Genomic DNA, 13010 nt, shown 5'->3' with positions numbered 1-13010 from the left:
TTGCTTCGATTTCTTGACCATTTTGATTGCTCTGAAGAGTGCATACATTTCCGATTGGAAGATTGTGTTGTGCGGTTCCAGACGGAACGTGGAGTATCTGGATTCTCTTCCTTGAACCCACCATGTTAGGGCAGCATCGACTTTCCCTTCTATCTTGCTGCCGTCGGTGAATATAAGGGGGCCGACTATATGGTGTTCTTCAAGGGCTTGTGAATCCAGGCTCTCTAGGCGCACATACTCAGTTGTTTCGAGTAACGATGGGTGGGGGTTTTGCAGAGGACCCACCCTGCGCTCTAGTTCACGTCCATGTGGTAGGACATCCACGCTGTAGTCTTTTTTTATCTTGAATAGGGTGGCAGCCTCTCGGACGCGGAGGTCAAGGGGGAGTAGTCCTGCTAGGGCTAGTGCCGATGTGAGAGATACTGTCCTGAACGCCTTGCAAATCTTTAGGGCGAAACCTCTTTGCAGCGAGTTTAAATTATTCCTTAGCGTCAACTTCTCTGCTGCGGCAGACCATACGCTAGCCGCGTACAGGGCGATAGGCTCTATAACCGCCACGTAGATGGTTCCGACGATTTCTCCATTGAGACCCCATGTCACCTTTGCTGCACGTGCTAGTTGCTTGTAAATTTCTGCCGCTTTTTTACAGGTAGCGGCCACATGTGCGTTAAAGGTGAGTTTGGAGTCTATTATGAGACCCAGCAGCTTGATCTCGGTTACTAGACTCAGCTGGGTACCGGACATATGGATCACTGGAGCGTCGAATTTGAGCTTCTTGGTGATAAGCATCGCGTTGGTTTTGTGCGCTGCGAAACTCAGTTTGTTTTCGTCGCCCCACTCCTGTACGGCCGCTAAGGTGGATTCAACTATAGTCTGCAACCCGCTGGTATGGTGATTGGAGAAAACAAGGACAACATCGTCTGCGAATCCCCATTGTTGCCATTTTTTGTAATAGCGAATCCAGGCTGAGGATGCCTCCAAGGCATACAAGTTGTGTGGGCAATGTTTGCGTACCATCTGATTCTTAAAGGCTGGCCACCATGCATTGTCAAAAGGGCTCTCTATATCGAGTGATACCAGAAGTACTAATTTCTTTGATCTTACTTCTTCCTGAATATAGTCGATTAGGTCGTGTTCGGTTCCTCGCTGGGGCATAAATCCGTACTGGCTCGGGTGCAAAGTGGGGAGTAAGCCTGCCCACAATAAGTTTTTCTACTACCTTACCAAGGATTGGTAATAATCCGATTGTGATGTAATATAGCTAGATTAGGCTAGGCTAGCTGATAAAGCTGTAGAACCCGAAGTCCTACGTTCAAGCCCCGGTTTGGGCTGTTCTGGGCAAGTTATAAAGAGTTAGATTCCTGTCAGAAATTTTCAGCCTGGAGTCTGGAAGGCTGTATTTATACTCCCGTCCTGCGTCTGTATGTCTTCCCGTCGTGTCGGTTTTCCTATGCTATCGGATTATGAAAGCACGTCCAATATGTTCTGCGTCTTCTGAGGCTCGTCTTCTGAGATATAGAATCAGCGTCAAAAGGACATCATCATCAACACTTGCAGACTTTCAAATCGATACGACAGTAATAAAGTGGTTAAATCTTGGTTAGTTACACTGAGTGAAGTGATGCGAAACGTAATTATATTACGTGCTTCGACACAGGATACATAAAGGTTAAGCCGAGGCTAAAATCAATGACCATTTTATCTAAGAACTAGGTACTATGTTCGGTATGGACCGCTTATCATTATGTGGTCCATTTGCTAGCCTATTTTAAATAAATAAAAAATACAGTTCTTACTATAAGGTTTAGAGTTGATTGGATTGTTTATGGACGTCGATGTTCGGTTCAATTTAGTTCTGTAAACATTACAACAGTGTAGTGTTTAAGTGTCAAGGACGAATGTGTTTACAGTAACGCTCGATGTCGACCGAGTTATTATACCTAGTAAACCTACAAATATTTCTTGTTAAATTATCATTTAGTGTCAATGTATGTACATATTTATTTATATCTAGGAAAATCTGGCATACGTCCAATTTCACTAAGATCTATTCACTCACGAAGGCGACTCTACGTTAAATTAATATTTTTTTTTTTTTATAAAATAAACACATGATTGTGTACATTTATTTTATTTACAGGAAAACGTCTGAACACAAACCTGCCAGCTCTTAAAAATTCTCAACATATTTTAATCGAAATTCTATACATTTTAAACTCAAAATCGCTTGATATTTACTTCATTAGAGTCGCAAAAGGCCTTTTTTCATTATATCTAACGATATATAAATGAATATATATCGCGTGATATCGTTTCCTAAAATCGTTAACGACAGACACGTCATAATGGAAAAATACAAATACATCTCGACATTTTTAACGCAATTAAAACGCCATTTTAATTGTCTTCGAATAAGAATATCCAATGCATTATACCCTGTTTCACTAATAAAAAAACCGCACTAAAGGCTTAACACAATGCTATTGCCGCCTACTTTGTATCTATTTGGCAATAAAATTATCATCATACCCATTTGTGTATAATATTTAATCTAAACATCAAAATACCTTGAGAAATATTTTAAATCTCACTGGCTAAGTTGTGCAAGGAAAGACCGGCTATTAGGGTTCCGTAAGTGAATGGCAAAAGCAATCTAAACGCTAGTAAAACCACCGTTTACAGTATTTAATTTACATATTGCAGCATCGAAAGCTGGATTAAAAATTTGCCAACATTTATGTACATAAGGATAATTTAATCATTTTAAATAATTTGATATAAACCTAAAATAAAAAAAAAAATAAAAAAATCTTGACCGCATGAAGATGGCTATCAGTATCTTCCATTTAAATCGAAAATTTGATTTTTCCTCTGTCACCAGTGGATGCATTAGGACGGGCTGTTATATGTTGTGCAAATGATGTTACAATAGTTCAAAGTCTAAGTGCTTCAAATGAAAACGGCACCAAGATATAATTTGAAAAAAAAGTATTCAACGCTTACCCAAAATGTCAATACATTAGCAGCCTGTAAAGTTCCCACTGCTGGGCTGAAGCCTCCTCTCCCTTTGAGGAGAAGATTTGGAGCCTATTCCACTACGCTGCTCCAATGCGGGTTGGTGGAATCCACGTGTGGCAGAATTTCATTGAAATTAGACACATGCAGGTTTCCTCACGCTGTTTTCCTTCACCGCCGAACACGAGATGAATTATAAACACAAATTAAGCACATGAAAATTCAGTGGTGCCTGCCTGGGTTTGAACCCGAAATCATCGGTTAAGATGCACGCGTTCCAACCACTGGGCCATCTCGGCTCAAAAAAAATGTCAATGAACGATCATAAATATCGGCATTCTATTTCCAGATGGGTTACGCCAACTTGGAGCAATCAGGCCATGGCATACACTTGAGACAGTTCTCTCGGGCGTTCGTCCTCGCAGATGACAATAACTCGACTCGCCTCGTGTTCGTGTCCGTGGATGCTGCTATGATGGGACATGCTGTTAGAAAAGAGGTAATTTAACAAATGAAATTTCATCACAAAATGAAGTAAAGGCCGCAAATGTATAATGGTTGTTAATAGTATGATTACGCGGTTTTTTGTACAACATTTTCTTTTTAAATATCAAGAACTCATTCGTACAATTGGTCACTTGTTCGTATAAATTGGGAGGGTAACCAAAATGTTGTTAATCATGCTATCTAACTTTTATATTCAACTTGCAAAAATATAAAATTTAAGTAAGTTAGTTTTAGTTGGATAATGTGGAATTTCTAGATAGAAGTATCAGTACCATAAAGAAAGTAAACGTCTGTTTGTGTCAAACTATGTATCTAATCTTAAGCACATTATGTGAATACGTGAAGAAATAAGAAAAACTTACTTTTGGTTTTTCAATTTTCATTTTAAGAGTTGAGTCACTTGGGTGATTATGTCGCTCTGGTAGATTACACAAGTATTCTTATATTTAGATTATTTGTTCTATGTTATCTAGTTTCGCTTATTTATGTTATGTTTACCTATATTATACATAAGTTTTGGCTAGTTCTGAAGTAGGATTAGCAGCAGTACGAACAGACATTAAAATGTGGTATACATCCTCTACAGACCCGCAATGGGGAAAATTGTGAGAAGAAACTAATCATAATATATAAATGTAAAATTTGACTTTTAATTTTAGCTCATTTTATCCAAAGAAGTTTCTCTTCAATAACATCGTATATATTAATTAAAATATATTTCAGGTACTGAAACGTTTACAAAAACGTTACGGAGATCTTTACAATGAAGGTAACGTGATACTGAGCGGGACTCACACGCACTCCACTCCTGGCGGCTTCCTTCTCGACTTCCTCTTCGACTTGCCTATACTAGGCTTCGTCAAGGAGACATATGTTGCCTACATAACAGGTATAATTAAAGTAAGTGGTCATTGTGCAGAATTTTAAATCCTTAGCAGAAGAAAAATGTTAAAATAACTTTTTCACTTTTGTCTTAGTTTTTTGTACAAAAATTAATTTAATTCAAGTAATTAATATATTTTTTTTAACAGCAAGCATGAAATTGTCAATGAGTTAATGAAATCGTAGGTTCCAAAGTTCCGTTCCGCTTTGATAAGAAATGTAGATTTGTAATTTTATATCTTGTATCGTCCTCTACCTGTTAGTATGTTTGGATCCAATCTTGCAGCAGAATTTTAAACAGGGTTCCAAAATAATCGTCTAGGTTAAATTTGTGAGCACTATGTTACTGGTGACAGCAATCAAGTATGCTAAAGATTTTTGTATTGACCTATTTGTTTGACTGTAACTATTGGTTATAAGTTTTTCGGTTAAAAATAATATTTATTTTGTTCCAGAGTATAATAATAGCTCACAACACTCTTACACCAGCCCGCATGGAATATGGCGAAGCGGAATTATTGGACGCGAACATCAACAGGTCGCCAACGTCCTATCTACGGAACCCAGCTGAAGAAAGAGCGAAGTTTGTATATTATCATTGAAATTGAAATAACTGTTAATTATTTGTGATAAATACTGTTCTAGAAAAATATATTAAAAAAAGACACGCTATATCATAATAATAAGATGTCTGCACAGCAGTGTACATACACAAAAAGGAAGTTTATTGGATACATTGACCCCCAAAATTCAAACCGACAAAAAATAATTTCAGATACAAATACGATGTCGACAAAACCCTAGCTCAAGTACGATTCGTCACCCCTTCGAAGAAGGTTATAGGGGTGATTAACTGGTTCGCTGTCCATCCTACCAGTATGAACAACACCAACCGGCTCATCTCATCAGATAATGTTGGTTACGCGTCCATACTTATGGAGAAAGCGTTGAACGGAAACAATACTTTGCCAGGAAAGGTAAGAATTATCTTCGAATTTATTTTTGTCATATTGGTAGAAGACGTTCATTATTTTACAAAGTTAGACTATTTTTTTCACGTAACGTCCATATGTATGTTATAACTTTCTTTTAATTATTGTTAAGTTACAAAAAAAGATTACTAGAATTTCTTGATCGAAGCATCTATTCAACATTTGAAATTTCCAGGGTCGAATCGTATGTGCCTTTGCATCTACAAACCTTGGCGATGTATCCCCCAATACAAGAGGTCCTCGCTGTGAGTTTTCCGGAAAAGTCTGCGACCAGGAGTCGCTACTATGTGATTTGCCCAAAGAAAGGTGCTTCGCTTCAGGCCCTGGAAGGGACATGTTCGAGAGCACTAAGATTATTGCCACTAAGATGTTCGACACAGCGGTGGTAAGACTTAAGACTTGATAAAATCATAAAGCGTGTTATTTATTGGTTGCAGAAATTAATAAGTTATGAAAGATAATTGTGTCAAAACAAACGATCCTTACCGATATCGGCCGGTATCATTCTAATCAGCTGAAGATTTTTTTGTTTGCAAAGGCCCTATTCTTTTATTGTTGATGTTCAGGTTCAGGATCAAGTTTGAAGAGCATTCTAGAAATTGGTGATTTAAACGTAACCAAGTTCCAGACATGGAACTGCTATGGAGAATGTCTGGACGAAAAAATTTTTGGACCGCACTAGGATTTCAACATCGTCTGGTAATTCCGAACTTCATTTTTTCAGAAAGTCCTCAATCAGAAGGGCGAAGATCTGACGGGTCCTCTCGGGATCATCCATCAGTTCGTCGAAATGCCGAAGCAGGAAGTGCCTCCGTACGACCCAGTCACGCAAACTTTTAACGATGTAAGTGATCAGCGTTGTAATCGATTGATTAGTTTTTACAACAAATGTTCTATTGCACGGAAAGAATATCGAGCGATCCGTCCGCAGAGCGCTCGCGTGGGCGGCTGCGTGCCGGCCATGGGCTACAGCTTCGCGGCCGGCACGACGGACGGGCCGGGCGCCTTCGACTTCTCGCAGGGCACCACGTCGTCCAACCCGCTGTGGAACGCCGTGCGGGACTTCATCGCCGCGCCCTCCGCGCTCGACGTGCGCTGCCACCGCCCCAAGCCCATCCTGCTGGCCACGGGCCGCGTGAGTGTTCCGGTCCTGCCGACTCGCCGGTCGGCCCTGTTCTGAAGAATTTACATTCCGAGTCATTACTCGCCTTCTATTTTAATTTAATGCACGTGACTAATGATATTTTTACCCGGAAGTATCTGAAACATTTCGTTTTCCGATTGCAGGCGAAATTCCCATATGAATGGCAACCACAAATAGTCTCGTGTTCGGTAGTGCGTCTAGGAGGACTCTTCGTGGCAGCCGTTCCCGGGGAGTTCACGACCATGTCCGGTAGACGGCTCAGGCAGGTCGTGGCGAAGGCCTCGGGAGCCAAGAGAGTGGTGCTGGCGGGACTATCAAACGTCTACGCCGACTACATCGCTACACCCGAGGAATACCAGGTACAGTAGACAGTACCCAAACAAAACGAGGTTCGGAAATGCTGTAAAGTTTTAGAGAGTCGATTACTGTGAGGCTAGAACGAGTGAGTTCGACCGAAAATTGTGGATACAAGTTGGGCACGACTCATTAAGTTTTCATTTGGGGGATATTTTCATGAAATTATAAATCGGAGGGAATTATACGCGTGTCGGATGAAATTCAGCCAAATTTGTATCCTACTCGCATTGGAGCAGAGGTGATGTAACTTGCAAACGTAAATCTTCAATCTGAAATCTTTTGTCCAGTAGTGGGACATTTTAATCTTGTTACTTTACTTTTAACTTTTTCTGGTCGTGTATATGGCAATGTCTCATTTTTTTGATAAAAATTTCGTGGAAGATGTAGCTAGGATGGCATATTTTCCCTTATGTCCGATTAGTCACTAAGTATGAAGTATGCGCAGGCGCAGCGCTACGAGGCGGCGTCCACCATCTTCGGGCCGCACACGCTGGACATCTACCTGCACAAGTACGCCGAGCTCGCCGATGCGCTCGTGCAGGTGACCCTATCTTTATATTATGAATATACAAATTGTGGTCAAGTCAATTTTAAACGTTTTTATACATAATTTGTTGTCTTTAAAAATTTTTAACCAAAGTTAATCATCACGTTTCTGTTTATTTAGACTTCCGTTATAAATGCTAAACATGAAACGAATACCGAGAAACGCATTTACGTACGTTCGTTTAACGATTTGTTATTCGGTTTGGGTCAGTAGAAACTAAATATAGTCACCATGTTTTTAAAAGTTGACATCGGTTGCGAACACAAAGAGTGCTCTTTATTTCATTGAAAACATACATCAAGATAGACCGACAGCACGCAACTATGGCAACTTTGATGTAATACACGCGCATATAGTCCTTAAATAAACTCCTAATTTATTTATTTATTTGGCAAACGGACAATTATGATGAATTTTTGAAAGTTTGGTTTAAAAAAATAGTTTAATTTTAACTGTAATATGACTTATCTTTTAAAAGTATACATTTTATCGTGCATATTAATTAAATTTTCACAACTTTCGTTATGTATTTAGCTTTTACAATTAAAAAAAAGTGTATTTTGATTAAAAAAACAATATATTTTTATTTACTTAGCCTAGAACATTTAAAATTAATAATAATAATCATTTATTTCGGGCCATTTCATATAGTTAGTAACAATTATTTTAATTACTAATGTTTCTTCTTTTAAACTTTCACGTAGCTTCGCCAAAGTTCGTAAAATCGATCACATCGGAATTAAGTGCGTCTTCAAAACCATCAATGATTATTAATTTCTTATGTGAAAATGATCTTTACGCAAACGTAATAAATTCTAATCATTACATAGTATAAAACAAAGTCGCTAACCGCCGTCTGTCCCTGTGTGTGCTTTGATCTTTAAAGTTGCATAACAGATTTCGATGCGGTTTTTTTAATAGATAGATTGATTTAAGAGGAGATACCCGTCTATCTGCAAAAGCGCTATCGCGTTTGGACTGTCGCGGACACGTGCGAGTCATTATAGTCATTATTCAAAGTTAATTTATTTGAAATTATGAAGAATTTTGTATAGAAATGTTTGGTCCCTTCTCTATGTGTTGTTAAATGTTGAATTCGTTAATGATATGTAGTCAGAACAACTTACAACCTTGTATGTATAACAATTATCTGTTGTCTCTTTCCCTCGCTCGTATATTGTACTGAGAAACAATGTACAATTTGCATAGGATCCAGTTTTCTTCTCAAAGTGAAAGCGTGTAAACCCACATTTAATTCGTTTTACGAAATTAGAAAATGTAACGTATGTTGTGGTGCTAAGGTTCATAATGTATTGTATTAGATTGGGTTTTATGATGGTCTTTGACCTGACATTATTACCTTTTTAATATAACCTTGTTTCTAGTTTGAATTGAATGTATTAGTAAATGTTAAATAAACAAAAAGGGGTTTGAGAAAAAAAAATAGATTTAATACAAGTGTATGCTACGCTCGAAGTACTTATAAAATATGGCAACATTTTTTGTATTATATATTGTTCTTATTAAAAAAAAAGTATTCGGTTTTTCTTTTCATCAATTACAAGTTTAAAATATTGTTTATCTATTAGACAGTAATGGAGGTATGATTGTGATTTTGTATTTAATAACTCATAGGGGACGACATTAGAACCTGGTCCTTCGCCACCGGATTTCAGCGATCAGCTCATAACTCTGGTGCCACCCGTGCTGTGGGATTCCGCCCCGTGGGGACACGAGTTCGGGGACTGCGTCAAGCAGCCGCAGAAGTACTACAGCTATAATGACGTCGTCACAGCTTCTTTTGTAAGACGACTTTGTTTTATGGTCAATATTTTGTGTGTATTGTAACCAGCGTACTAAATTGAACTTACTAAGGAATATCGTACGTATATTTACATTAATATAAAATAAAACGGGATTTATAAAACAATCAAATCTGTTGATAAATGATGGAGTTCTAAGTTGAAAGGAAGACCAGACTTTGCATTGCTACATTTATACCTTAGATCTACAATTTTCGATACTCGCCATTATAAGATGAGTTCTATGTGAGTAGAACTCTCGCAGACGTAACACGGCCGGCCCGCAGGTGTCGGGGCACCCGCGCAACAGCGCGCGGCACGGGCGCTGGTTCGCGGCCGTGGAGCGCCAGCTGGCGGCCCACGACGACGCCTGGCAGGTCGTGGCCAGCGACGCCGACTGGGACACCAGGTGCGCCACCTCTTTGCACCGCCTGCACCCTGGCTTAGGACGTGCACTTTTCAACAATGTCAATGAGTTATCGCCCCATGCTAATTAAATAATTAAAATAATTTATTCAGTTCACTGATAAATACTATATAAATATATTCTATATAAATAAAAAAAAAATTAACTACCGAGGCTACGGGTAACGGTAGTTATTTCGACGAAATCATGTCCTGACAGATTCCTAAATCGTCATTAAAAGAGTCTGTAATTTAATTTGATTCAATGATAAATATATCATTTAGGTTCACCTGGCGCCGAAATTCGAAGATCCTTGGTACCAGTTACGCTGACATCGAATGGGAAATCCCCGCGGGGACTCCCCCGGGCACGTACAGGCTGCACCACTACGGGAACTACAAGTACATCCTCGGGGGTATCTACCCATACCACGGGTTCACAGATCCCTTTGAGGTCACCTAATATCTTATAGGTATATAATATATATGTAAATACACTTATGTTGTTGTAAGTATAGTCAGTAGTGTCCAAAGATAGATATTTAGCCCTTAGAATGGTAGAAATTCTGTTTATTAATTCATTGAAAAATCCACTATTTTAGACGATTCAATTAAAGTGATTTTAATTACTTTTTTGTAATTAATGTTGAAACTATTTATGTCTGTTTACGTAGCCGTTCGAAATTTAAAATTCATTAATATGGTAAACAAATTGCGCGTGCGCGTGAGAGAAGTGAAACTTTTTAATTATATAGCTCGCTTTCACACCGAATCGTCATTGTCTGTCTTCTCGTCTTCTATGCACTGAAGCGTCTAAGCGTGATGCATCCAAAAAAATAAATCTCATTTCTCATCTACCCTACGATTATCAAATCGCCCCCTAAGAAGTTTTACTTCAGACACAAATTAAAATGCAATAAGTACTCAAAAATCAAATCAATGTGGTGTAATGAGTTATTCTACCACCATAAAGCGATACTTATAATTGCCTTGACCTCTAAACCGGTATCATGGCTGAACTTGATTGAGCCAATGTATAAAATTACAGCCATACAGCATACAGCAAACGCATTATTTTTAAATAGTGCTATGACGTCACATTTCTTAGTTGGTAATTTATTTGCCTACATATAAACTATAAAAAAAATGTTGCCATTGATATGTGTAAGAATACATTAACAATTGTGTGTTGCAATTGTAAAATTTATTATTGTAATATAAAATCATTAATAAGGACTACAGTTTGTTTTTAAACTTAAATACTAAATATATTTTCAAATTAAATAAAATGTATATAATGGTTTATGTTTGATGTTATCTTTGTTGCTTATTTAATCTGTGTAAGGGTTATTGTCAACATAGTTTCAATGACATACAATTTAAAAAAATAATTATAATATTTTCTCAAAATTGAATATTAGATTATGTATTTTGGTACATATGTATTTATGTATTTTATTACAGTATGATTTTCACAAACTGTTAAAGAATGAACCGAACATTTCGCGAGGCGTCCTGACGCATTCTTGTGTTGCTACATTGAATAATTAAATTATTTCCTGTTAGGAAATTGCAATTTAACTTAAATTCCTGTAAAGTTGTATGAAATTTAGACGAATATATTGAAATTATATTGTTATTATTAAAATTATAAATATTACTGCTTTTAAAGTAACCTCGCTACATATTTATCTATCTGATATACGTCATTTATATCGTAATTATGTGTTAATTATATTGATAAAATTAAATACTTGCCTTAAGATAAACTTAAAAATAAATGTTTTTTTTTTCGATAGTAATAGTTTTATTACATTAATTATAATTATTATAACTTTCAATCTGGACTAAAGTAAGCAAGACCTAAGATCTTAACCCATAACATTAAAAAAATGCCGAATTTTCTAATAATCCGTTATGTTTTTTGACTTACATTTTAAAAACAAGTTAATAAAATAAAAAAATATATTAACCAAAACCATGATCGATATTTGGAAATTTTCAAAACAACTTAGCTTTTCAATTGTAAATAGTTGCAAATTATCAAACGCCATTTCCTCTAAATATTAGGCACGTGAGTACGAACATTGATAATTTGCGGGCATCTCTACACAAATCAATTACAAGTACATACGATCTTAATAGATAAACGGATTTTAATCTTTTGATATCTAATATATTTGTTGACTTGTTGATATAATATATTTATAATCATGATGATGACGTTCTGACCGATTTCGGACGCGGCGAGACATTCGCGAAGGAAAACCACTACATTATATGTTCGAGCTGTGTGCTAATTGAACAAAGTACCTGGACATATTAGAAATGCTACCTCTAATTTACTTTTAAGACTCGCCTACGTGAGCACATATTCTCAGAAAGCCCGCAGTTCTCAGGACATATATTATTTATTATTCATGTTTTTCTATAGATAGTATAGACCGATATTTATTTTTTAGATACTATGTGTATGTTTTGTGTCTATAGTTTTATTTATAAGAATGTATGTAATAATTAATAATTATATAGGTAAATACAAAATTTTATTTTATTCTTTCTTATTGTAAAATTAAACATATAAATCTCTTTTTACAGAGAAACTCAATTGTGTTTCATTAACTGTGTCGTCCTAATAAAAAGAATACAAGAAAAAATCTTATAAAACGACAAAAAAAAATGTAGCATTTGTGAAAAATTAAATAAAGGCGTACGCTATCATTCAGAAGATTCTTGCTGGTTTAAAACAAATTCAAATACTGAAAAAGATAAAAAGCAAGTAAAGCTCGTTAATAATTCAGAATTGGAATGTGAATTGCAGTGTGAAGATCCAAAAAACTAATAGTACCGCCATTGATCAAAGTGAAATTAGTACTGAATAAAAATGTTGAAGTGTCTGGAATCTATGACTCTGGGTCTAACGTTTCGTTAATAAATTCTAAATTGTTAAAAATAAAAAATAAGGAAACCAGTCATTGCAACAATACTAATTTAAAAACGATTAATGGCGTTAAAAAGGCAAATGGAGTAATAACACTTGATATAGCCATCTTTGATGTGGAAAAAAAAATGAATGTTTTCGTAATAGACAAGGAAAATTTCGATTATGATTTTTTAGTGGGTCTTGATTGTATAAAAGAATTTTACCTAGTTCAAAACGAAAACTTAAAAATTACGCAGAAATTACCTATAAAAAGAAGTGAAATAGTTTCCAAGGAAACAGACAAAGTAGATATAGTCTCTAAAGAGATTAAATATGATAATTTAATAAACTTCAATGAAGACATACTTGAAGAAAAGTTCAAAATTTGCATAAATCATTTAGACTTTCAAAAACAGGCCATGATTGATAAATTAAT

At 36.4% G+C, this 13010-nt stretch overlaps 1 protein-coding gene across 1 annotated transcript in view; it reads left to right on the top strand.

The window, feature by feature from the left end:
- Positions 1-11442, top strand: part of LOC113395931 (neutral ceramidase) — a 30925-nt gene extending 19483 nt beyond the window's left edge. Inside the window, exons 3-14 of the mRNA XM_026633676.2 lie at positions 3365-3514; positions 4246-4422; positions 4860-4987; positions 5180-5381; positions 5572-5781; positions 6121-6240; positions 6328-6531; positions 6684-6899; positions 7343-7438; positions 9080-9247; positions 9534-9655; positions 9937-11442. Coding sequence (XP_026489461.2) covers positions 3365-3514; positions 4246-4422; positions 4860-4987; positions 5180-5381; positions 5572-5781; positions 6121-6240; positions 6328-6531; positions 6684-6899; positions 7343-7438; positions 9080-9247; positions 9534-9655; positions 9937-10114 — 1971 coding nt within the window. The 3' untranslated portion in view covers positions 10115-11442. The remainder of the gene's footprint in view (positions 1-3364; positions 3515-4245; positions 4423-4859; positions 4988-5179; positions 5382-5571; positions 5782-6120; positions 6241-6327; positions 6532-6683; positions 6900-7342; positions 7439-9079; positions 9248-9533; positions 9656-9936) is intronic.
- The last annotated feature ends 1568 nt before the right edge of the window (positions 11443-13010 follow it).

This window comes from Vanessa tameamea, chromosome 10 (assembly GCF_037043105.1).
Source record: "Vanessa tameamea isolate UH-Manoa-2023 chromosome 10, ilVanTame1 primary haplotype, whole genome shotgun sequence".
NCBI lineage: Eukaryota > Metazoa > Arthropoda > Insecta > Lepidoptera > Nymphalidae > Vanessa > Vanessa tameamea.
This window is presented reverse-complemented; position numbering and strand designations above follow the sequence as displayed.